General features: G+C 37.6%; 1 protein-coding gene across 6 annotated transcripts in view; it reads right to left on the minus strand.

Annotated features, from left to right (window-relative positions):
- The window catches only part of NELL1 (neural EGFL like 1), a 292,350-nt gene that overhangs the window by 20,521 nt on the left and 245,719 nt on the right, over window positions 1-26,110 (minus strand). For 4 of the 6 annotated variants that reach the window (XM_083838068.1, XM_083838067.1, XM_083838071.1 and 1 more), the window contains exon 16: window positions 322-462. The exons of 1 other annotated variant lie outside the window; for it this stretch is intronic. In XM_083838068.1, the coding sequence (XP_083694194.1) occupies window positions 322-462 (141 nt within the window). The remainder of the gene's footprint in view (window positions 1-321; window positions 463-26,110) is intronic. One more of the 6 variants, XM_083838069.1, reaches the window with a different exon arrangement.

The following is a 26,110-nucleotide window of genomic DNA, read 5'->3' on the forward strand; positions in this document are numbered from 1 at the left end:
CCCTTTTGTGGCCTATTATGCTCCCCAGAAAGCCTGCTTTCACTTCAGATTTTAAAGCGACTTATTATGATAAATGGCAAGGCACACTCTGGATCTCTGACTGCCTCCCTGCTGTAATAACCGTTCTAAAACGTGATGCGTCTTAAACTAGCACCCAGGCTGCGGGGCTGGGGATGCTGCCAAACACAGACACGCTTGCTTACATTCTCATTTTAGCCTCAAACACAGCAACAGCTCAGGACAGTGTCTCAGTAGTCACTTTATAACACCATGCAAAACGCGGAAAAAAAAAAAAAAAGCACTATGCTGATCATTGCTTACCAACACAGGACTCCCCGGAAAGAGAATAGGTTCCATTGTCATGGAAACCGCTTCTGCACTCACAGTGGTACCACCCTGGGAGGTTAACACAGCGTGAATGGTTGTGACACTCAATGATCCCCTCTGCACACTCATCAATATCTGCCTCAGAGAAAAACACAAGCCAGCCAGGAAATTAATTTCCTTTGACACCAGTGCTTTAGGTTTTTGTTTTTGCTTTTTAAAGTCTTCCTTTAATGGATCATGGTTTATTACAGTTCCAAACAACAGACACTTCAACATGACTGACATAACAACAATAAAACAGAACAGTACATCATGGAATTTGATACATATAAGACATTTGTTTACAGCATGCTTTGTTTAAAATGCAAAGCAAACGTACAGAAATTTTGTTCGTTGTGTTGTTGGCATGGTTTTTTGTTTGTTTGATTGTTTTAAATCAGATTCGTCTGCACATGCAAAGCATTGTAGAGCAGGTTCTCAACTGAAAAGGCACTTTCAGCAACATTGCTGCTTTACTGACTGCACGTCCCAGGATACCTTGGAAAGAAAAAACCTTCTCTTCAGGATGTGTTCCCACGGTTCAGCTGTGGTACTTTGCAGCTCTCTGGCACTTAACGTGTTCAGGGCACTTTGCAAACAATAATTAATCTTTTGCGTTAAAATGATCAAAATGAATACCTAGTACATGTATAACAGTGTGCAACAAAAAGAAAAGGCAGTCTACGTTTCAGCTGCAATAAAACATTTAGCTGGAAAAGAATGAAGCAAATGACACCATACCAATAAGTCTGTAGCAGTGGAAAGGTACAGCAAGTGAAATACCCTGCTGAGTTTCAATAAATGTGCTGTTTTTATAAAGGGTTTTTACAAATTTCCGTAACATGGTTAATAGAGACCTCATAATTGCTAGTAACCTTGGTTAATCATGGCTGACACTTGGCTGTTTCTCCCCTTTGAGCATTTTTCCAGCACATTTTGTAGGGTTGCAATTAAAATTAGCAAATTAATTATATGTTAACCTTGCAGTAATTTAAGAAACTATTATATTTTGATTCCTCTTTTTAGCTCAGACTGTTTGACTTTTTTTATTTTTTTTCCTCCCCATCTTGGTTATTTTTCAGCTGCATACCTTATCAATTGAAAAGAATCTCAAATCACTTCCAAATATTAGCTGTTGTCACCCATTGAGATTTTTTCTTGGCCATTGGCACAGTTAAAATACTCATAAAATCGTCTATACTGAACACACAAATTTGGTGCGATTAGATTCTCAATCTGCATTTAGTTCTGCAAGCATCAAGGAAGAAACATTGTCTGATCCTGATGCAAGATTAAGTTAGGGTTACTAAGTAACCACAGAATGTAGTTTTTATCTCAATATACAGAATACATACACCAATATGGTTTTATTGACAGCAGGGAGTCACGTTGAAATCAATTTGAATGAAGTATCCTTCCATCTTCAATATCCCTCAAATCTTCCTTTTTTTTCTCTCCTTTTTCTTTGTTTACATCTTGTAAGCAACACCATAGAAAATTTTACTTTTTCCTCATTTAAGTAACAGTGTTTATTCTTGTTAAATATGGTTAAGAAGCCTAAACAAAAGCCTTTTTTCAGTTTTGAGTTCACATTCCCTCAAGAATGAAGCAAGTTATCTGTATAACAGGGTTACAACCACTATTTATTTGAAGCTTTATTCAGCTTCCATCTAACAATAAAGTCAATTTTTTACGCTTTAAAATCTGTCATTGCTGCCACCTTTTCTGTACTTTTTATTTTGTAGAAGCTAATTTTAGTGTTAAAACACTGCACAAATCTAGCTGTCCATCAATGATGAGTGCTGCTTGCAAACTCAGACACTTTCAATTCATTACAGCAAATGGAATTTATAACCATGATCTTTTCACATGTCATGGCTGATGGAACAAGTTTAATCCTATTTGGAAAGTGAACGACTTTGCTATTGCAGGTCAATTGCAAATGAATCCTTCTTGCTTTCTTTTCTTCCCCTGCGTTCAATCTGAGAATGTTCCCGTTCAAAGATTGCTTCTGTGGGTCAGTCCTGTACTGGGCCTCTTTATATTCAATTTTACAATTTTTAATTTATAAAATCAATGGAGTTTTTCTAAAGTTCACTTCTGAAGTTAAGCCCTTTTGAAAGTGCATTTGGTTTAGACTCATGGTATAGGATATTAATTGACTGGTAAATTACTTTTCAGAAAGCCTGTCTGCCAGGATACCAAATCTGAGCAGCAGCTTGCTTAATGGAAGAACATTAGTATCTAAGTCTCTGTACATTACATCGAAAAAGTAAAATAATACATACAACTATTTCAAGACTACCTGATTTTCTCATGGCAGTACTCTGTCAATAGCTTTCGTCCAATGATTTTTAGGGAGACAAAACGATTTCTTAAGCCAGCAGAGCTGGAAAAACGTGACACCCTTCCAGTTGTATCAATTCTCCCTTTATTCCTTGATCTCCATAAACCAGTACAGTTACAGCAGCAGGGCCTTACCCGTGCCAGGGACAGGAGGCAAGGCAAGAGGAGGTGCACTGCTGGCTGCTTTGGGAGTGCATGCCATGAAAGCCACTGTTGTTGCTGAAACAACTACTAGAAAAAAAAATATAAAAAATCCTTCAAGCTCTACTCTGTATCACTACGTCTCCTCTCCCAGAGCCATTTGCAGCTTACAGGTGGTTCCCTGCTCTTCCCCCTCCAGTGAAACTCAGCACCTCTCCTTGCTCCCTGGCCCAGCTTTCCCCTGCATGGTATGTGCTGCATGTGTGCATGCTGGGTTGTTGGTGCGGGCAGGAGAATGGGGAAGCAAGCCTTCCCCTGCTTCTGCAGCAAGCTAGTGTTCCTTTGGCAACATGTCATTTAACAGCACCATACAGAACAATATGCATGAAGAGCCGCATAAATGGAAAAAAAAAAAAAAAAAAACATTCGGGGCTTTTCCATTTGTCTAATACATCACAGGTTCTTATTCCATGCTTAAAATTATGTCCATAAAAAATATAAGGGAAGAAAACATTATGATTAGGTCTGTAAGAATCTCCTGACATCCAGTGCATTATTTGTAGCATATGGATAAATGTATTTCTGCAGGTATAGGAAAATATTATGGATTTGTTTTAGAAACTTCAGAATGATTTAAGATGCTCATAACACAAAGAGGCAACTGCAAACAACAGCTCTATAAAATGGCATGTCATATACCGTGACACTGCTTAGTTCACCTAATAGATCATTTCCATCTTGACGTATGGCTTTGATAACACTTTTTAGAGGAATCTATACAGGAAGATTTTACTACACATAATAGCTTGGCCAGGGAGTTTGAATCAATTCGCCTTTCTTTATCTTTGCTTTTCCATCTTCAAATGCTAACACTCTATGTTGCATACTTGTCTTAGATGGATAGCCTTCTGTTCAAGTCTGATTTGGGGTTTTGCTACAGAATTTGAACTACATATACACTATTTATGTGTGTGTGTTGTGTGCGGACACTCACCAGAGTATGTTGTACCTTTTTTTATCACATAATGTTAATCACAGAATCATCTAGGTTGGAAGAGACCTCCAAGATCATCTAGTCCAACCTCTGACCTAACACTAACAAGTCCTCCACTAAACCATATCGCTAAGCTCTAAATCTAAATGTCTTTTAAAGACCTCCAGGGATGGTGACTCAACCACTTCCCTGGGCAAAGCAGAAATGAAAGTGCGTACCTCTGATGTGGAAGTAAAAACAGTACAAAAATTATAATCAAACTTCAAAGGAGCACAGAAAAACCTATTCAGAAATCCTGTAATGACACAGGCCAGAAGAAACAACAGTTGGACATTTTTTGGCTGTGTTCCCATGCCTTAGGTCTTGCCTTCTCTTGGCGCTCCTGGCACCAGAGCGAGCACATGGCTGTCAGGGCTCCAGGGTCTGCCTTCGCACAGCATCCGGGCATCCTGCCATGGATGGAGGAGCCTGGGTCTTTACATGCACATCTTCACCTTGTCATCCCATGTGGCTAAACCATGCTCAGAGATGTCAGTGAAAACACATTCACTGACTCCCTGATTTGTCTGGGCTTTCTAAAAATCTGTGCTAATAGCTACATAGTCCAAAACAAATAGAGTATTTGTGAGAAACAGCCAATTTAATATTTCCTTAGGAACTGAAAATTTCCCATATCCTTAATTTTCCTCTCTAGTCTTCAGCTAAATATCTATTCTACCTTTACACTGAGTGTAACATTTTTCTTTTCTAGTTGCAACACAACATCCGACTTAGCTGTCTTACCCCCTGTGGAACTATTTTTGCAGGGTTTTTTTATTCAAGCTTCCTTACAACATCCATGTAAAAGGAGATCCTGTACAGGTCGTTGCTGCTTTTACCCCAATGCAGTTATTTAACTGTCATTAGTACAGAATTGTTAATGGAATTGGCAACACTCCATTATAATGGCTTTGCAAAAGCTCAAAAATGGCACATTTTTGTATTGTATAAGAAAGGCACCAGTTGGTTTTGAATAAGCTCTTGCAGGATGTTAATCCAGTCCTTTAAGAAAAAGGTCTATAATTTTTACTTTTACCATCCCAGCTTTTTGCATTATTCATAAATGTATTTATGCATGCAAGATAAATAGGATAATTTACCTCCAAATAAAACACAATGGCTTCAGACCTAGTGAAAAAGTAAAATTAAAATAATTCAATCTTTTCTAATGCTTCATCATATTTAAGTCACTGTGTAATAATACTGAAAGGAAAACTGCTCAGTGTGTTGTAATAGCTAACAATGTACAGTTTCAATGAGACAGAAGAGTTTTATTATAAAAGTGTCTGTTCCTCAAACTCTTACAGTACTCTTTTTCATGAAAAAAAAAAAAAAAACACATGATCCTTATCTTTAGCTCTCTGTTGATCAGGAGACCTATAAGCAAGAAATGTTTGTACTAACAGGAGAGGATCATACACGTCTCAGGGTTACTGAATTAATATCATACCCTGGCAGTTAACTCCATTATTTCCAGAGTACTATAGCTTTATGTTCCACCTTCCTATATGTTTCTTCAACATAAAAACACCAGAAAAATTCAGCCAGCCAACCAAGGCATAAGTTCTATGTACAATGCAGTCTCTTCTCATCTTCTACTTTCACAAGCCCCACTTCCAGGAGACAGAGATAGCAAGAAAGGGATGTCACTGACAGCACTATGCAAACAGCTTTCCTGCTGCAAAGGAGTCATCCAACTACTTCAAATAAAACCCCAAAAGCAAAGACAACTACTTTGGACGAGAAGAGATGAAAGTCTCTCTCTAAAAAAAATCTCCCACATTCCTACCTTTATGCCAAATTCAGTACGCGTAAGCATATCATAATTCTTTTGTTTTACATAAACTTATATTAAGGCTGAATTTTACCTGATACTATTAACTCTTTTATCAGGTGACTTGTTAACACACTATTATTGGCTTTGAGAGTTCTCCACAATTATCAGGAAGGCATTGCATCTGTTTTTATACATACACAAAACAAAGCAGTAATACATTGACAATAGCTATCCTTAAAGTCTACTGTTTTTTCCCAGTGCAAAGTAGAAAAAGCTACAAGACTGACCTTGTCACAGGTTTACAACCTAGCATGCCTGGAATACCAATGACACAGCGAAGTATAACAATTTAGTTGTTAAGCAAACGGTAACTTAGAATAACACAGATAACCGTATAATTTAGTTACATTTGAATAATGACTCATGGTTGTTGCTCAATCTCATGGGGCCAGTTCACTATTAAGACCATAGAGATGCTAAAAATCAGAAAGGACAGGAAATGCATCTATCTGAGCCCTACATATTGACATTTTTAATAATCTATTTCTTGTCTCATAAATTAAGGTGACAGAGAGCCCACTTCTCGCTGACTAAAGCTAGTAGCAGGCTTTGGAATAGTTGCTCGCAAAATTCTTCCTTGACATTTAGCCTCTTTTTTAATTACTTTCATTTTAACTCATTAGGAGATTTTGGGCAAACAACCAGCACCAGATAACATATTCCTCTCTCCTCAGCAGTCATGGCTGTTTTCACAGACTGATTTTAATTGCATTATATTTATATTGGCTTTTACAGTTCCTTCTCAGGCAGGAATAGTCTTGCCTAGGTAAATGGTACAGGGTTTGGTCCATTTTTCTATTTTGAGGACACAGCAGTAAACTATAATGCTTCAGATTTGTTGAGATAGTAAATACAACTCAGATTCAGGAATAATCAAACTCACACAACAGTTTAATGGTACTAGATGGCTTTCAAGGATTAAAGGTGTGCCCACCACTCATTATAATTAAAGAACAGCTGTAATGTGCTTTATCGTGTAATTCTAGATTGGCTTTATCAAGATTTTTAATCATCTCAAACAGAAGTGCAAATTTAGAATGCTGAGTTTAACAAGAAAAAAAATGGAATTAAATTCGTATCAGAATAATAACAGACTAGCGGTACCAGCAATTTTTAAGATTAATTCTTCTAATATATAACGTTTAATTTACTGAAACTCATTTTTAATACACACTCCAAGCTGATGTCTTTATCAGTTTAGTGCATGCCTTTCTCCCACACTCTTACTTGTCTATTTGTATGCTAAATATGCAGCACGCTTGGAGTTTGCAACCTAATGCTCTTGGATGATACAAATAAATGTCAATTCACAACACTGGAGATGAAACAAGAGTTTTTGATTCCCATATTTAGAGATTGCTGGGTGACACAGCCAGACTGCTCAGTGAAAAGCATGGCGGGAATATACAAGGCAAGGTGAAGAACTATTTCATATTTAATGTTGCATTTTGAGTTTCTGTTGCAAACACGTTTGTAAGTATCACTCTACAAGTCAGAAGGAAAGAGACTGACTTCACAATTAATAGGTTAAGTTTCAAACTGAGGTAGAGATTCTTTGTCAGATTTGAGGCCTATGGTCAATACGTCTTTCAAACTATGTAACTGTGCAAACAGAAGTGCTATTACGCCAAAGTTTATCATATTTGGGCTCTTTACATGTCTTGAAAGGAAACTGCCATCCCAAGGAAACCGTTCCCAATTATGTAGAAATAGGTACCAACAGTGCATGGTCTCCAACCTAAAGTTACCCATGTACACCTAGTCTGGTAACATTTTGTACAGCAAGTCACTTGCAGACCATTAGTTCAGTGATATTTATTCAATTAGTTTGTAAGATTTTCACGAGTATGACAGAGGCATCACGCACAATTTACAGGTGAGATGACTACAACAAAGAGAGAAACAGCAAACTGCACAAAGCAGCCCAAAGCCAAAGCGTATGAAGCTCCTCAGCTATTCTATTCCAGTCCAGAGTCCTAACTTTTAGGTTACCTTTTCTCTATCCTCTACAAAGATGTTCTCAAATAGCCAGGTAGAGGCAAGGACAACCTTCACTCCCCTCATGACTTGAGTATGGGCTTAATTTTTGAGGAAATATTCAGTATCTTTATCCCTGACTGCTAATTCAAGTAAATTGGAATAGTGGATTTGCATCTGCAGTTAGTATATACAGAGCAATTATTCAGAATATTAGATACACATACTAGAATACAATGAGAGAGAGAGAACAAGATCTACAGGAGAGATCTTTCATGTCAATAGCCTGTAACCAATGAAGCCCTCAGCACACACACAGCACTTTCTATAAAGTTAGGATTTTGTACATTTAAAAAGATACGTATTCAAACCTACCCTTAATAGCACAGCGTTTTTATGCACAAAGCTCCTTAAAGCTAGTTTAAAGCATAAATGCTGTAAATTCAGATTCATTTAATTTACAGTGATGAGTACAACCGTACTAAAAATATATTACAGATTGCAGAATTACATTTCAGAAAATCCACATGGCAAAATACATCATGTATCTGATAAAAAGATTAGTTCATCAACCAGAATAAAAATCCTTTTGACAATTGATTTTGGCATACTGCAATTGAAGAGTTGCACGTTCCTTGCCAAGATCACAGAATTTGAGAATCACCTCATGTAGACATACATTAAAACAAAATATTTGATGGTCTGAGAAGGAATGCTCACTCCAAATAAAACTACTAAAATAAACTGTATACAGGCTGCAGACTGGTTGATCAGAGTTACAAAAGACAAATGTAGCTTCTTATAAAACAGGACACTGACAAGCAGCATTCTCTACCCAACATACCAATTGTTTGCAATCCAGTACATTGCACAAAAAGAATCATTCAAATGACACTAGCTGTACCTATAAAAGCTTCACTGATGAGCCTTAGCATTATTATCCAATGCTAGCAGATGACTTCATGCACAATCTTTAGGAATAATACATAACCAATATATCACTCTATCTAGCACTTGAAATGCTAAAGTTCAACATCAAAGAGCCGTAGAAATAGCCTATTATTTTATCTAGTACATCCTGTGACAGAAAAGAAATGCTCCCTACCATACATTCTTCAGTGATTTGCCTCAAACAATTTTAAAATGACATGCATGATAAGTCCTCCTCCACTTCATTGGGAAGATTATATTGCAGTCCAATAGTCCACAATGTGGGGAATTTTTTTTTGATTATTTTGAGCCCTACCCTAATCGAATATGGTTCAGACAAAATAACTCTTGTCAAAACAATTTCACTGCTAACAGGAGGCTGCAGCTGATGAGAAAATGATAAAAAAGCACATTTTCTTCACTATGGCTGGGGTGAAGGAGTTTCAGCCACTCTTTTCTAAATTCCCACGTAAACTAGTGCCGAAAGGCAATAAAAGCAAAGCTAAATTGCAGGTTCAGATTTTGTACACATCCCGTAGCACCCCTGAGAGTTTAGCGATAATGGCAAATATTCTCAATTAGTTTTCTTAAATCGTGAAATGATTAACAGCTTCAGAAAAAGCATTTAACATTCATACAGTAAAGAACTCTCCCAAGGAAGCAAATCCCCCAAAAAACAGTGTAAAAAGAGCTCTTGAGATCATAAACAGAATAATGCAAAGCTCTCTGCATCCTTAATTAGGAAAGAAAATGGTTCAGAAAGTGCTGTTCAATACAGAACAGATGATAAAAATGCATATGTTGGAGAATGTATGAACACAGGAGGATAAGGAGGATGAAATTTGTGTTGGGTCTTCCAGACACTACACTAGGTTCAAAATATTCTCATTCTGTGGAAGACGTCTGTCCACTCTGGAATGTACACATACTTACTTTTGATAACAGTAAGGCTACGCAAAAAGATCCTTTGAGATATCAAACAGAAAAAGACTGTAAGAATTGTTTAAGAGAAAATAACACTCTTACGTCGCATCACCTATCTCTATTTGTTCATAGTGTAAGTAAAGGCCATCCTCTACTTTGGTCTGCTTGAAGTTTTTCTCCAATCCCACCACCATGCATGCATCCATCCACCCCTGCCTCCTAGTGATGTTATATTTATCCAGATTCCTAGGCTCAACCATGCTATAGGCAGAATGATAAAATGTTTGTTGTGATTGCCAATGCACAATGCAGTAAGTATATTGAGAAGCATGAAAGAAGTATGTTTTCCTGGTTAACTTGGACAGCACCATATTTCATTGCACTAAATAATAAGAGTCAAAATGTTCTAAGAAATCTAGCAAAATTAACTAAACAAACAGAACACTCCAACCATCCCACTCAAACATGCAGGATGGCCAGGATTAGTCCTATATGACTAGAGACATTCAACTATCCTGTGCACCTCAGTAGTCAATGAACTGGATAGGGACTTTCAAAGGCTAATGCTGACTGCTTAATATCTATCTTTTTTATCAACTTGAATCAAAATTCATTTATTGTTAAGCATATTTGTTCTATATAACGCATTAAGCATCTAAAAATTGTAAACGTATATATCTATTTTCAATCAAGATAAAAAAAATCCCCTATGGAAAATTCAAAGTTCTTGGTTTACATTGAAAATACATATATATATATTAAAAGGAAATGATCATCAGTTTTAAACATAACTGAAGAGAATAAAGTATACCAGCAGATATGAAAGCCCAGTGCTGCTTTCAGTAAAAACTTCCAAGTGAAAAACTCAATAAATATTTGGGATTAAAAACTTCAGTTATTACTGCTACATCTCTTTTTAAATACTGCAATGAGTATTTCCAAACAAATAACAAGTGACTGTTTCCTTAGCACAAAATGTGCACTTTGAAGCACATGCTCTCTGTTTCATTTTTTAATTACAGACTGAATTTATAACTTCACTAAACCATTAGTTGCAGACTTTGATCAGACCCCACTTTTCCCAGACTGGGTGCTGCTTCAGACATCAATAATTCCAATTAAACCAACTCTGAGATATGACTACATCATTTCTCCAAGCAATTAAAATTGTGTAACTGAATTAAGTAGAAAATCCTGAAAGAAAAGCCAGAGAACTCATCAAATGTTAATAATAATACTAATAAATACATTGTACTTCTATACTGTATTTCATCCTGTGATCTCAAAACATTTCCTAAGCATTATGTAATACTCAAATACTTTGGGGGGGGGGGAGGGAGGGGCGGGGTGAAAATTATCTAAAAGATTTTTTTACTTTTCAGGATTAAGATACAGTTGCCACTTGTCATTGTATGAATAAGCCCTGTATTCATTGAATTGACTAAGTTTTATTATACATAAATTGAATGTAAATGCTTTTCAACAGGACTCCCAAAGTTAGGAATTCCTCACACTGATTTTATTATTTGACACCACAATGTAATCCACTCACTTAAAATATCCTAACCCACACAACTGTTCCACAAAAATTTATCTGTAAGAACTGGCACTTAAAATTGATTCTATTGTACTGGGAGAATCATTCTGAACTTTGATTTTGTACCATCTCAAATGGCTACATGATTTCAGTATCAGCGTTTGGGGTTTCTGGGTTGTTCCAAAGGCTCAGGGAATCAAGTGAGCTGCGTAAATCAAGGACTGGAAGGAGCAGCTACCTCAAGTTTAACAGTGGTGCTACTACTGCTGCTGTGTTTGGTATAGACAATTCTGTCCCCTGAATTTCTGTTTCCTTGGAAACACAATTTTTTGATACTACAAAATCTTCAGCAGCTCTTCAGGATATACTAAATATACAGATAGTATGGACATTAATGAATACATTGATACATGAATCATATAGAACATAATCATTCTACAAAGAGTTTTCAAGTATGTGTAAATACATATATTCTGAGTCTCTGGTTTTGAGTTTCATTATCAGTGAAATAAATTTGACTTATGACACACAGGATACTAGAACCACAAGAACTCAAAAAAAAAGGAAAAGAGTGAGCACCTCTGGGAAAAGGTGTCCTATACACATTTATGCATTTAGGCAGAAGACTACTGCTTGAAAAGAGAGTGCATACACTGTCCCTTTAGTTTGTTTGTTGTTGTTTGTTTTTTTCCCTAATCGCATTGGATATGTTCCTTTTCACATTAAGATTATGTTTTTTCTATGAAAACTAAGGTGTCCATCGTGCACACTAGATGAAGATCAAAGACTGTTTGAAATGACTCGATCTGGATAATATGGACAAGGACAATTGTAACCATGAACATCAGAGAATATGAGCAAGAAAAGGGTTGCAGGGGATGGCCATGCACCAATTAAAAAAAAAGTCACAGTGAGAAATATGACCTATATCAACAAATGGTAATGGATAGGGGAAATTATTCTTAGGGCTACAGGAAAGTAACTAATATGTCACAGTCTGTAAGGTGTGCATTGCTTGAGAGTTGGTGGAAAACATGCTTGCTGCCTGACAGGGACTGTGGCCAAGGGTCGCTCAAAAATCGATGAGTGCTAAATACAAGTAAATCATGCTGCATATAATTGTCAAGGAACTTGGGACCACCACAAAAGATGTATAATATCTGGTTTTCCAAAACAAGCTTTTCACACATACGCTGCTTGTGAAACTTAGTGAAGAAAAGGCAAATTATGAGGTTCCTGTTACATTTACTTTTTAATCTGCGTCAGCTCAGAAATCCTACAGACTATCTTCTAATTTATTGAATGCAGCAAAAGGATGTCTTCATTACTTACTCTTCAGTTAACTAAAATGCTACCCCAAAAATAGCCAGTCTTTCAAATGGAAGTCTTATTTTCTTTAACATAAGTTTGTTTGTTTGTTTAATAGAGGACTTGTATTATGCTCCTTAGGGATGTTTTCTTGGTTAAAATACCACAGTTTACATTAAGTGAAAATGCAATCTTTGGTCTCGCAGTTTTTTAGTCATCAAAATAATTTCATTTCAAACATTATAGCCTGCATAGAGCTGCTTCAGAAATGCATCCAAACACACACCTAGATTATAATCCCACCCAATATATTCACTTCAACTGTTGATAAAAAAGTTACTACCTTAACATTGCCTTCATATGGTTTAAAAGAGTGATATTTACACCCATATTTTAACAAGAAGCTCCTGCAGAATCATCCTGTTGGGGTGATAAACAGAGTACCAGGAAAGGTGAAACAGGGAAGGTACTAGCTTACAAGAAGGAATTGGAATAATAAGAGAATATTTACAGTCCTCTTCCACTTCAGCTGGCTCCGCTTCTCTGAAGTGTAGCTGGGAAGGAAACAGCATTACTGAGCAAACACATATAAGTGCAATTCCTTACCTCATCAAAGACTGTGTGTATTTCATTAGGGTAGCTCAGCTTTTATCTTACAAAATCAGAAATAAAAGGGCTGAGGGCCACCAACTGCTAGTTCACAGAGACTGGCAGCCTCACCTATGCCAAATTGAAAGCATTTGTTGGGCAGAGTAACCACGGGGGAGGGAGGCAGTGCCTGTGAGGAACATATTTAGAGTAAGGGCAGGATGACACCCACAGCTGGGGTGGCACTGCAGTCTTCTGTGTTGCACAAGTTACAGAAGGAGCTCACAGGAGCCTAATGAACCAAATTCACAATTCCTTCTTCTTTTTAAGTTAGTTTGATTTTGACCTCACAATGAAGCACTTGCATACAAAGTTCACTGCTACCTACCTGTTAAGGACATTTTGTTCCCAAAGAAACATTTAACTGAGACTTAGCTATTACACTGCCATTGGCTTAGCAGTCAGACACCAAATGTTATGCATAGTCCCTTTTGCTTTAGAAAAAGAAAAAAAAGCAAATAACAATGACAAACAAATCCTAGAGCAAAAAGGCATTATCTTGCCTCTGCTTAGTACAGAAGAAAATCAGCTCCTCATTTTTAAAATGATTTTTAAAGATCTTAGTTTCCGACAGGGGACAATCACCTGTTGCTCATACTGTACAACCAAAGCAAGCTGTAGAGGTCTGGTAGTATTCCATATTCCCGCCACAATCTTGATTCCCACAAAGGACATCCAAACCCCTTAGAGCAAAAATATTATACAGTGAGATTCATCTCACCTAGCTTTAGATGGATAGAAAAAGCTATCTGTCTTAGAGGTATTTATCTGGTCCCCATTTATCATCAATGGAGAGCTGAACACTTTTACACTACAATTCATCTAACACCTACTTTAGATGCCTCCTTAGAAGACAATGCATGATGTGTTAGAAATACATATTTCTTTCCACTGACTATAAAAGTTGTTTAGCTTACCTCAGGCAGACAGCCACAATCTCTCCCATTAGAACAGGATAAGACAAATTCTATTTCACCTGGCAATGTATTCATCTACATGAAAAGGAATCAGTGACAACTATGCCATAGGGATTTGTAACTCTAAGTTATGCATCAGAATCTCAGACTAATTCAGGCTGACTGGGGCCTTGAGAGGTCTCTGGCCCAACCTCTGCTCCTGGCAGGGCATGCAGTGAGGACAGACCGGGCTGCTCAGGGCTGTATTTACACAGGTCTTGAAAACTTCCATGGATGGAGACTGCACAGTGCTCCTGGGCAGCCTGGGTCACTGCTTTTTCCTCATGAGGAAAAGGTTGGAACCTCTCTTGCTCCAATTTATGTTCATCATCTTCCATCTCCCCTCCAAGAAACTGTAAAAAGCTTGGCTTCGTTTTCTCAGTAGCTTCTGGTAGGTGCTGGGCAGCTGCTGTTAGGTCCCGCTGAAGCTGTCTCTTCTCCAGGCTGATTAAGCCCCATTTCTCAGCCTCCCTGCATAGGGTAAGTGCTTCAGCACCCATCACCTTGGTGGCTCTCTTCTATTCCAGTTGCAGGTTTTCGATGTTTTTCTTCTTTGGGGGGGGGGGGAGGGGGGTGGAAGTGGACACAGTATCCCAGATGTAGCCTCAGGAGTACTGAGTATGAGGCCAATAATTACTGCCCTCAACCTCCTTGTTCTGTTCCTGTTAATACAGCCTCCCACTGAGATAATCCTCCTTTTGTGTCTGTTATGGTCACCCCCAGAGCTGGCTGTCTCCTGATTAATTCCCTCCAGGCAGCTGTCTCCTCCCTGGCCACTGCAGGTATTTTAAAGACTTGTTTCATGCTTCCTTCCGCTCTGCTTGTTGCTCTGTGGATGCTGGCCTCCTGTTTAGATGTGCCCTCTTGAGCCATCACGTTGTCAGCTGATGCACTCCTTCTGCCCTGGCAGCAATAACTGTAATAGCCTGCATCAGCTATAAGGAAAGGCTCCACAGGACCAACGCGAGGTCATTTGTTCAGCAAGCTGAAGATGAATCAGAAGAGATCATCTCCAAGGTGGTGGTGTTTGGCGGGCACGTAGGCAAGTAGGCTACTGGGGCTGTTTTGGCCTCTTTAATGGTCCAGTGGGAGACACTTGATGAAAGAAGCAGTTTGAAAGACATGAAAACAATGCTTCTAATGATGCTTTAGGGGAGCTATTTTACAATACCTTGCCTGCTTTTTATTGTTCTTTATGCATTCTCATACACCTTCCTGTTTTCCTGGTTTCTTCCCCCCCTTTTCTGGTACAGAATAAAAAGTTCAGGTGACATTACAAAGAAAAGCTCCTAATCCTAGTGCAAGGAAGGATTTCGGACATACCTACCAACAAAACAGCTTTCCTTTTCTTGAACATGCTTTGGGGCTTTGTCTTGAATATTTTTGTTCCTGTTTTTGCTCAATTCCAGAAGAGTATTCCAACCCTTTTCAAAGCTAAACAACCCATATGTGCTCTACTGACAAATGCATGAACAAGCTCTGTGACTGCCTGTACATGGCAGTCATCACTCACCCCTTGATTTAATTCTTCTTTTAAAAACACCTCTGCAACAGAAATTTTTTTTTTGGCTTAAGCACTCATAGACCATAGTCCTCTTTTAAAATAAATTTATCTATTTCTGAGGTGGGACTAGAATCTTCTGAACTGCTTTAATAGCTTTCATATTTTATAATTTTTCTCATCAATGTTTAAATTTTTACCTTCATTAATATTGCTCTAAGTCAAAAGTGCTTTTTTTTTCTTTTTCCCTTTTTCTTTTTTTTTAAAGTTGGTAGAATTATACCAATGACAAGGAGATAAGAACTGGGCTTCCTGGGGAGAACTTCATATGTATGTATTTATTTTTCAGGCTAACTGTGACTAAATTCAAATAATAATAATAATTAAAAAAAAAAAAGAGGAACACGTTTTGCTTACTCCACTGAAAGCCATTTACAATGGCAGACAGTATACAAGGAAATTCCTTTACCAATCACTGCCAGCCCTGGAACTGTCTACAGCAGCTATTCACAGCACATAGTTATGCAGGCAAGGGCAAAGAGAAAGTGGCCATGACCACAGAAATTAGGTCCAATTTGTAAAGTGTAATTTTCCAAATTGGAATTTTTCAAGACTCCATCCCAGGTTCTGTCAATGCCTTAGACCAGACCATCATCAAAAAAGTTCAACTTCACATCTCAAATCTGCTGTGCTTTCACCTCTGCATAACAACTGGACAGGTACTGTGTCCCCTAATGCAATTCCCATCCTGAGGTGGATTTACAGTGCCATGCTTGAGCTTCATGGACAGAAGTTTCAAGAAGGAGATGCTATACTGTAGGTGGAGCACTACCTTCCAAATATTACCTGTCATAAAAAATGAATTATAAACAAACAAACAAAGCCATCATGGAAAACTTACTTCTGAATGAAACTTCCATTTTTTTTTTAATTTTTTTATTTTTTTTTAACCACATCAAAGTGCGTCCTGTTTGCTGCAAAGGAGCAATTCAGCACAGATCAAAGCGTCTCCTGGCTGTGTTGTACTGAAACTGAAGTGTCAAATTGTTTCACAGCAACACTAATAAGAAATGCTTTGATGTGAGTGTGTGTATAAAGCACTTTAGTCATTACTAAGTAGCTACCCATAATATTTTATAAATAGATTACCCAAATTGTAATTTCATGTTATGATGCATCACTGAAAGTAACCCATATCATTATATTCCTGTTACTGACATGTTATCAAGCAAGATAGAAATGAATACTAAAGCAACCTTTTGAAATAGAGACATTTCCTGTGGAACAGTTATTTGGTGCTTCTATCAGAGAACACTGCGCAAGGCAACAGTGACAGGCCTAAAGATCATCACTCAAGTACCTTCTCTGATGAAATTAGAGTTTAAGAACATGAATGTCCTGAGCTGAACATCAATGAAAACAAAAAGCGTATAAAGAATTGGCCTTGAGCCTGTCCCCAGATGATAAGCCCACAGCACTGTCTTCTGCCCTAAATAAATAGTCTCCACAGGTTAACATCAAATCAGATCTGATCCTCTTCTGAGCCCTTCCCAGCTCCAGAAGGCAATTAGCCTTCCCATCAGGGCTCAGGGACAACACATGGATTCAGCTACAGTGGGATGCACAGAGGGAGACGGATACATTCACCTGAATGAGAGTCACCCTTGCATCTCTAAAGAGGACAATTACCAAACGTGTTCAGTCAAATATCTTTGCAATCTTTCTCTCCCATTTTTAATTTGCAAAATATTAGAAAGTCAGACACTGCACTAGCGCTCCTGAATACTCAAATTAAAATAAATCCAATGTTATAATAATAATATTTTTTTTTCCTACTGCTTTATAACACAACTGCAATGACTGTAACTGAGGGAGAGTATAGCACATTGCTGTTTTAGCTCTTCAGAGGACTCAACTCTGAAACTGCTGAGAAACACAGATCATGCTGCTGGTTGCTCTTTTTATGTTGAAATAGTTTTTATCATTTCCAGGAAAACTGAAAACACTTTCATGTGCAATTAACCAGTTGGATTGCTCAGATTCACATCAATTATCATCCTTATTATTCACTACCACCTTATTATTCGTCTGTGCTACTCTTTTTGACATGAGAACACCATATATTTTTCTTTTAATTTTAAATGTCCCATTCAACTCGACAAATCCATAAAGCTTTGCCTCTTGAGCAGTATAATGGCACGTGTTTTTTTTTTTTTTTTCCTCTATTACTGCATAGCTCATGCCTAAAGCTTGTGGTCTTAATTAATCTATAATTACCTAGTGATGACTGTATTGATAATTAGGGACTACTATTTAACTGATAGGCATTAGTAAGAGGACACCAAAACAGCTGAAAATTTAAATTATTGAATTAGACATTGAAAATGTACCTGTACAATATCAAAAAATATCTGATGCACATTCCATAGCATTGATTGTCAAATTCTGTTTTCTCATACAACAAAAAACTTAAGTAAATCATACGTTCCCTCACTGTCTTTTGAAAAGTCACCTATGTGAATTTGAAATACTGTGTTTGTCTTGTTTTCTATTACTTCATAACACCGTATGCAGTCCTAGTGCTGACATACAGCATTTCAATTCCTTTAAATTTTTAGGAGAATATGGACAGTTGCTACTTGGTATTGCTTCTCCATTTTCTACTATAATTAAATGGCTTAACACTAATACACACACTACTAACACTGGCAAGCCATGAAAAGCCAACAAGAATAATGAGATACAATCACAGAATCACAGAATTGTAGGGACCTCAAGAGATCATCAGGTCCAAACCCCATGCCAAAGCAGGTTCCCTAGAGGAACAAGTGAGAGCAATATACAAACAGAACAACAATACCAAGAATGAAATTTTAAGATGCACAATTGTGAAGAATTTTTGAAAATGTTTTTAGATTCACAGGACAAAGCACTTCATATCAAAACTTAATTTTCAACACATTAACATTTTCTGTAAATTCCAATTTCTTATTTTCATTAACATCTTAAGTCATACACTAAACACGTTATAGGCACCTGTAATGATATATGTTTCACAGACAGAGGAAAATGAGCCGGGAGAAATGAGGGAAGAACCTTCAATCACTTAAGTCAGTGGACTAGTCAGGAGTAATATCTACAGTCTATGAATTTATTTCCTGACTGTAGACACTAAATTACACCCCCGCACACACACAAACACAGCAACACTTTGTAAATGTTACAGTTTGGATACCACTTAGTGTTTAATACAGAACTTTAAACTGTATTAAGCAGCCTGAACAAAATTTGCCATACTGCAAAGACTATAATTTCATAGATAGAAGATAGAGTCATATTCATCTCTGCTATATGGTCTTGTGTCTTTTCTAGATTTTATATTTGCATTATAATTAAACTATGCGATACTTTCCACGAACAATGGAAGTCCTTAACGTGCACTGTTTTGGCCCTTTAATTTTTGGGAAGCAAAGTGGCCAGTGAAAGAAAACAGAAAAAAAAATGAGAACAAATGGTGAAGTTACAGAAAGTACATGTGAAATGATAACAGGCCAGTTCAGTACCAAATAGTCAATCTTTATAAAGACATATTTCTATGTATCAGTACTTCTAATAAGGAAGAAATTTCTACTCTGAAATTAATCTATTTCAAAACCTTGTTTAAAGACCATTCCATACCTTACTCCTGTAGCTCCAACAGTGGCAAGCTAATGCAACCACAAAGGAGCATGCTTTGAAGTAACAAGGAACTTCTTATGCACCCCTTTTCCCCAGGTATTTTGCCAAAAATACCTCTTTGATATTGGTATTTTGCCAACAAAAATATATTTTTGCCAACAAAATGCAAAAGGGAAAGCACTTCAACCCTTGTGTCCTAGTGTTGGCAGTGTCACTGTTCTGCTGGATAATGATGGGCAGAACATTAAGCTATTTGTGCTTACATTTCCAAAGACTTTCAGAATGAGAAGAGGAAGAGCTAGAGAACAAACAGGAACATCGCTCTCAATCCTCAGGCAGCACATGAGAGACTGAGAGAGACCAGCAGAGAGAGAAACACGGATAGGTAACCATCCCTGGATTAAACAGTTATTGCCACTGGAGGCCAGCAGAATCACTTAACCACTCTCCTAGAAAACTATGTCCATGTTTATTTTCCTGGACAAATCAATCTTCATTGGTTTCTGCAGTGTGGAACAACACTGTCAGGAAACCTTAAAGGGGACCCTCCTGCAGACACTTCCCTGGGATGTGAGAGAGATGTGCAACAGCTCAAGCACACTCAACCTAACTCAAAAATGTGACGTTAAAAATATCTGTGCCCTAATACACATTAGATATTAAATATGATATATATAATATATATTAGTATATAACACATATGCTATATAATATCTGATTACGTATTATCATATACTATGTACATTAGGCCACAAGCCACATACACCTACAAACAAAAATGTGCAGCTTAATGTCTCTGACCAAACACAGAAGCTGCTGTTGAGTCAAGGGTGCACTGTGCCACAAACACAACCCTTGGTCCATAGTCTTGGAGTGCTCTGAGTTTGTTTGCTGTGTCTCAAAAAAGCTTATTGGGGGATTTAATGACCATGGTTTTGGTCTGAAGTAAGTGCAGGGCTGGTCATTTCTGCTAAGATAGATAAATCAGATATAAACAGAAGTGAAACTTCAGGCGTCTAGAACGGTTTGCCTGTGAAAACAAGAATGTTCATAGACATCTAGTTACAGCTCCTAATAGGGGATTGCACAGCAGGACACGTAATGTTGTCACAGCCACAATAAAACTGGAGATCTGGGCTTTTCCTACTATGCTGTCTCATTACGCTCACCAATAAACTTGGATTAACTGTATCCTTAAAGTTCCTGGAAGCCTACTGATAAGAGAACCGGAAGACAGAATTTCTTCAAGAATTTTTCTTGGAGTTCATCTCATATTTTCAGCAAAGACACAAAAAAGGGAGAGACAGCTGTGGTTGGCACAACCGGTACAACTTTGGAAAGCACTGCCAATGACAGGGAATACGGGAATTTCATTCTGAAAGGAGGGAAAAGTCATAAGGACTTGACTAATAGGAATGGAATTAAAAGTAATGATATAAAGTGCCTTGTCATTCTGTTTGAGAGCCTAGTAATGAGCATTTCTGCTAAAAGATAGGAAATTATCAGTGAGAAATGACTGGGGAGGATAAAGACCATATTAATCAATCACAGGATTATGGGGTAGGTAGTACTAGTTTTATTGAGAAAGGTAAAACTGTTCTAGAATGTAATCAATCGTAGAACTTGTAAAAATAAAAATTTTAAAATAAAAATTGTTTTAATTTGTAACACAAAAACCTTAATACCATAAAACAAGGCATAGTGACACATCTCAATAGAATTTTTGTCACTTCTGCTCAAAAAAAGAAAAAAAAGTATGAACCCTCAACAGAGGCACCAGGACATACGGGTGAATTAAGAATCTGTTTTATAAAATGTAGCATTCCTCGCTTATTTGGACTAGCATATTGAACACCATGGGGTGATACAATTCCTTTGTGTAAGCTCCTTCGGGGGTCGAACAAGGAAAAGATTATTTAAGACAAAGAACAACAAGTGTCAGAACACCAATGAAAATGAGTATTAACAGTTGGGAAATCAGTGGAAGGTTCCTAGCCATAAAAACAGCACTGTCTAGAATAGCTTTCCAGGGGAAGTATCATAGAATATATGAGTTGGAAGGGACCCACAAGGATCATCGAGTCCAACTCCTGGCTTCCCAAAAGAAAATTAGATCATGAAAAAAATAAAAATAAAAAATCAGATCATGAAAAAAAAAGTAGCAGGCTAATGTTTTGTTGTTTTCTGTTTACAGAAATAGCTGATTTTAGGACAGGTCTGAAAAATCCATCAATATGTTTAAGTGGCACAGTCACCTGTGGTAAGTGGGAACTAAACTAAATCATCTGGAAGTCCCCTGTGCTGTATAAAATGCTAGGTATTTTATTACTTTGTTAATGACAATTATTAATCTATGATAAAATTCTAAAGACAGGACTGTTTATTCTTCATATAATACAGATACCACACGGTAAACCCTGTGATCCTCCTCCCCTTTTCTGTGTAACAAGGAACTGCCTGATTTCCATTGTAATTTTGTTCTGTTAGCCATCAAGAACTAGCTAACACAGACTAAGAATACTTATTTATCCCTAGACTTGCCTAACAGATCTTTGAATACAAAACATGGTTTGTTTGTTTTTCTTTTGAGACTGGAAAAGACAGAAAGGGCTGGGGAAAGGAGAGCTATTGATGTTTCAATATATACTTTCCAAAAACATTTTACATCTGCAACTTCTCCTACAATGTTTCTGGGAATCAGCCAGGTCTATCTTACACATAAGCCACATAGTTTACAAGTAACTATCTTCTCTATCACATAAGACCCAATGGTTGTAAGAGCTAATTTAAAAACTTTACAATTTCTTGTTCAAATGTGCAATTAAGAAGAGAAATGAAGATTGAGATTAGCGATGGCAGAAGAACTCTAAACTTTATATTACACAATTAACATTTTAAGTAGAGCGGGTCAGAATAACTGGGCTGTTTACTTGCTTGCAACACTGGAGTGGGAAATAAGCATGCTTCAGGTCAAATAGTGCTTCATTTATTTTCTAGCATTATTTTAATGTTTTCAAGGGTTTGTAAAAGCTGTTTCACACTTAAAATTGGAAACATTTACAAAGGTTTCAATAGCTTGCAGAGGTCTTAATAGGCTTCCAAACAGATACAAAAGTACATAGGATCTTCCCATGTGGAATAGCCATACATGAAATCTTGGTGTGCTGTTAATTAAGCTCTGTATGTGCGCAGAGAGAATAAAAAATTTCTACTGGAAAATATGAATTGTTCATTTAACCAAACATTTGTCTCTCTGACAAAAAAAAAAAAAATAAAAAAAAAAATGGAAAGTTAAAGTCTCAAGGTTATAAAAGATCATCTTCCAGTGCTCATTAAGAAGACTGCTAAGCAGCAATGACATACAGATTTTTTTATTCACTTAGCACAGAATGGGGAAATAATACAGGCCAATTTTCAGTAAATTAATAGAGATGACATAGAGATGAGTTATTGTGCTCGGGCTGTTCTGCCCTGAACATTGGTACCAGTCCAACACCTACTCCCTGAGCAAAGGGAAACTACACATCATAGTAAAACAGAGAGCAATCTGAGCACGACACCATACGAAAACAAAAGCAATGCCACCACCACCTTGGAAGAAATGCACACAAGTACTGCATATCCTTCCCTTCTGCTCAGCACTTAGGGTCTTAGCTGCAGTAATATGTCCACCAAAGAGCAGGCAATGAGCTTAATGGGAGATACAGACCAACAGAAGATCCAGAGGAGAGGATAACAAGAATAACCAGAGGCCTAGAAAACAAAACTTCAAGGGAATATGGGAGGAAAATAAGAGATGAGAATAATATACAGATGAATACAAATTGTACATGTGCAAATAGGCCTCAATCATGAAGAGGACTGAAGTAGTATGCTTAAAATATAACATAGATTTAAGACCTTAAGAAAAAAAATGCTAAGATAGAGAATTACATGAACAGGCTTTCTAGGGCAGCTGTGCAATCTGCATCCATGTAAGTTTTGAAAGATGGTACATAACATGTGTGAAGAAAAGGTGCAGCTCATCCTGTGACATGTCAAAAAGACCTGTCTGAGGTTCATTCCAGACTTATTTTCTGATTCTAAATTTGTCTTCGTACAGGCATATTTGATCCTAAGTCATGCTGTTGTCTCAGTTCTCCTTAGCCAGTTACTGATTTCAGTGAACACAGCACTGGGAGAAAAACAGACAAATAAAAAAATAAATAAAATAAACCACATTGTTTCCCTATGCCTATTTCATTACTTCAGTGTTCAGCTAAATGCAGTTATCTGGAGAGGAAGAATAAGATAAGGCAACACAGATTCCTCAATTCAGATCTTGGTATCAAAGAAAAGGAGGAGCCAGATGCCCTACATATTGTGTTTAAAATTCTTTCTGGCCCATTATGAGATACCTTTATAGACTCTACTATGAAATTAAGCACAGGTTTGTAGAAGCCCTCCAAGTCTTCTTTCTCTTGTACCCTCCCACAATAGCAAGAACTCAGTAGCTTGCTTTTGTTACAAGCCCATCAAATCAAACTTGGCAGGATTCTTTTCTTTTTTCAGCTTTTTACCTTAGATTTCCCATAGTATTTGATCACAAAGTATCTGGGATTTTACTGAAGAATGTTCCCATTAAAGAGTTTTAGCTCAGAGAACTAGACTTTGCCAGTTCCCTAGAAGCAGGATCTAACAGCCTCCAGAGCAGAGGATGACATTTCTGTTCAGCCAGGTTCACAGCTGAAGCATTACACATCATGTCAAAGAGAAACAGCAATAGAAGGATGAAGAAAAATGTCATCACAGATTCCAAGAAAATTTGCTCCACTGTAATTTGTTACTGCCAACTAACTCAACAAAAGTTACAGTAGTTATAAAATCAGTTCAAGTCAGAATAAAATCAAATTATTTTCCTCAAAGATAGCAATATATTTGATCACATTGGCGGACAGTTACTGTATTCTTTATTGGGTAAATATTCATTTTAAGTGTTAGATGCCAAGTGCCACAACGATACATAAAATGGAATATATACATTAAATTAAAATGTGTTGAAAGCTATCACCACGGCATTTTCACTGAAGAAGCTGACAGCTCTGCTATTGTCTAGAATGGTGTCTGTTAACTCCTAGATAACATCTGATTCTTAATTAAACACACGCATCTCCAGTTTACATTTTTTATGACTTTATAAAAGGACTGTAGCTAGCAAGGTGATACTGTGCTTGGAAAGAAAGATAAGCTCCTTCACAGAAGTAGCAACGAAAGCGAAGAATCAGAATTGAAGAGTCAAGTTTAACCACAAACCTAACTGACATGGAGGCGCAAGGTGGAAAAAAAGAAAGAACAAACCTACTCCCAATGCCTCTACGTACATTTTTCAATTGCTAGAATGCACCCTGTTTTTTGGAGTGGAGTGATACTGTCAGGCAGGTGTTAAGCCTAAGTTTATGCCCTTTCTCATCTCATTTCCCAGTCAGAGTGTTTAAACCTTTCCCAGTCGGAGCGTTTAATGCCTTGCTAGGCAGTGTTAGGCTGTCTGAAGGTGTTAGCCCATTTCTGAGAGGAAGTTGAGAAAACGGATCTTACTGCTTCTCTGCTATTATTTGCCTCTTCTAAGCCGTGACAAGAGACAAATTCAAAAGCCCTAACCCTTTCTCCCATCTGCAAGAGGCGACAGATAGCTCTCCTGGCTGTGGAACGCTCCCAGCAGGGGCACGGCAAGGAGGCCCAGGCCTGCAGCAGGGCCTCACAGCAGCAGCCAGCAGCGTGTCTCCACAGACGCTGGCTGCAATGGGACCCTGTTCCTGGGCAAGGAATAATATAAGGAGTGCTCCTACCTCCCCGGGGCAGCACCGAGATGGGTGAACCCACAGACTGGCTCTGCGCCCAGGGGAGAAGTGAACCTGTTGAGCTATCTCCTCCCAGCTGGGCTGGCCTTACAGCAGCAGGTGACACAGGCAGTCGCTTGGCAGTGATAAAACTGAGAGTAAACCTAGCCTGAAGCATAACACACCATTTGGGGCACACTCCTACAAAAAGAATAAACACTACATGGTTGTAAACATCAAAACTTCTGGCTAAAACTTAGTAATGGTTGGTATATAAGAAGGTGGTGTCTCAAAAACCCAATATATTTTCTTCTTTTATTACAGAGGTCAAAATAGTAAAGTATATCTTCTCAAGTTTTATATTAAGGAAGGAAAAAAAGGACTCCCAGGCAGAGACCTTGAATGTCAAGTGATTTTTATGGCTATATAACAGGCCCTGAAAACAGAGGGTTTTAATAGAAGTGTCAGTCACCGTCTGTAACTACTTCCATGCAAAATTATGAAATCAGTATTTAGTGAGATTTTTCAAGCAACGTGTGAACAATACAAGGCAGCTAATTGGCAGGTTACCCAGACCAAGAAAATTCATTGAGGAGCTTTGCATATTCCCAGAATTCAAGCCTCCTACTGTTCACAAGGTCAAATGAATGTATTGCAAGCTAGGCTCTCATTTGGACTTATTTTAATAATTTCTGAATTAGATATGGTTCTCTCTTTACCTTGCACTTGTACAGAATTACCCAGTCTCCTAAAAATCATGTCATATTCCCTATAGTTAGTCATAAGCGTGCTTTTCAATGACTCTTAAACACTATCACAATGAACATACCGGGGGGAGGGGTGTCCATTTTGAAATGGCAAATAATCATTGCCTTTTAATTGCAAGGAATTTTCTAAGAAACTTTTTACATGAAAGAGCAATGCTCTCATATCAATTAATAGCTGTAGTCCTATCACATCACTCCACATGCATTTTGTCAATAAAACTACATTTCTCTCTGGATCATACATTACCCTAAATGAAAAACAAAATAAAACCAAAAACAAACAAACAAAAAGTGGTTTCTCCACACAGCTCTTTCAAAATCAAAGGGCTGTAAAGGTTAGTTTTC

Source organism: Anser anser, assembly GCF_964211835.1.
Source record: "Anser anser genome assembly, chromosome: 5".
Taxonomy (NCBI): domain Eukaryota; kingdom Metazoa; phylum Chordata; class Aves; order Anseriformes; family Anatidae; genus Anser; species Anser anser.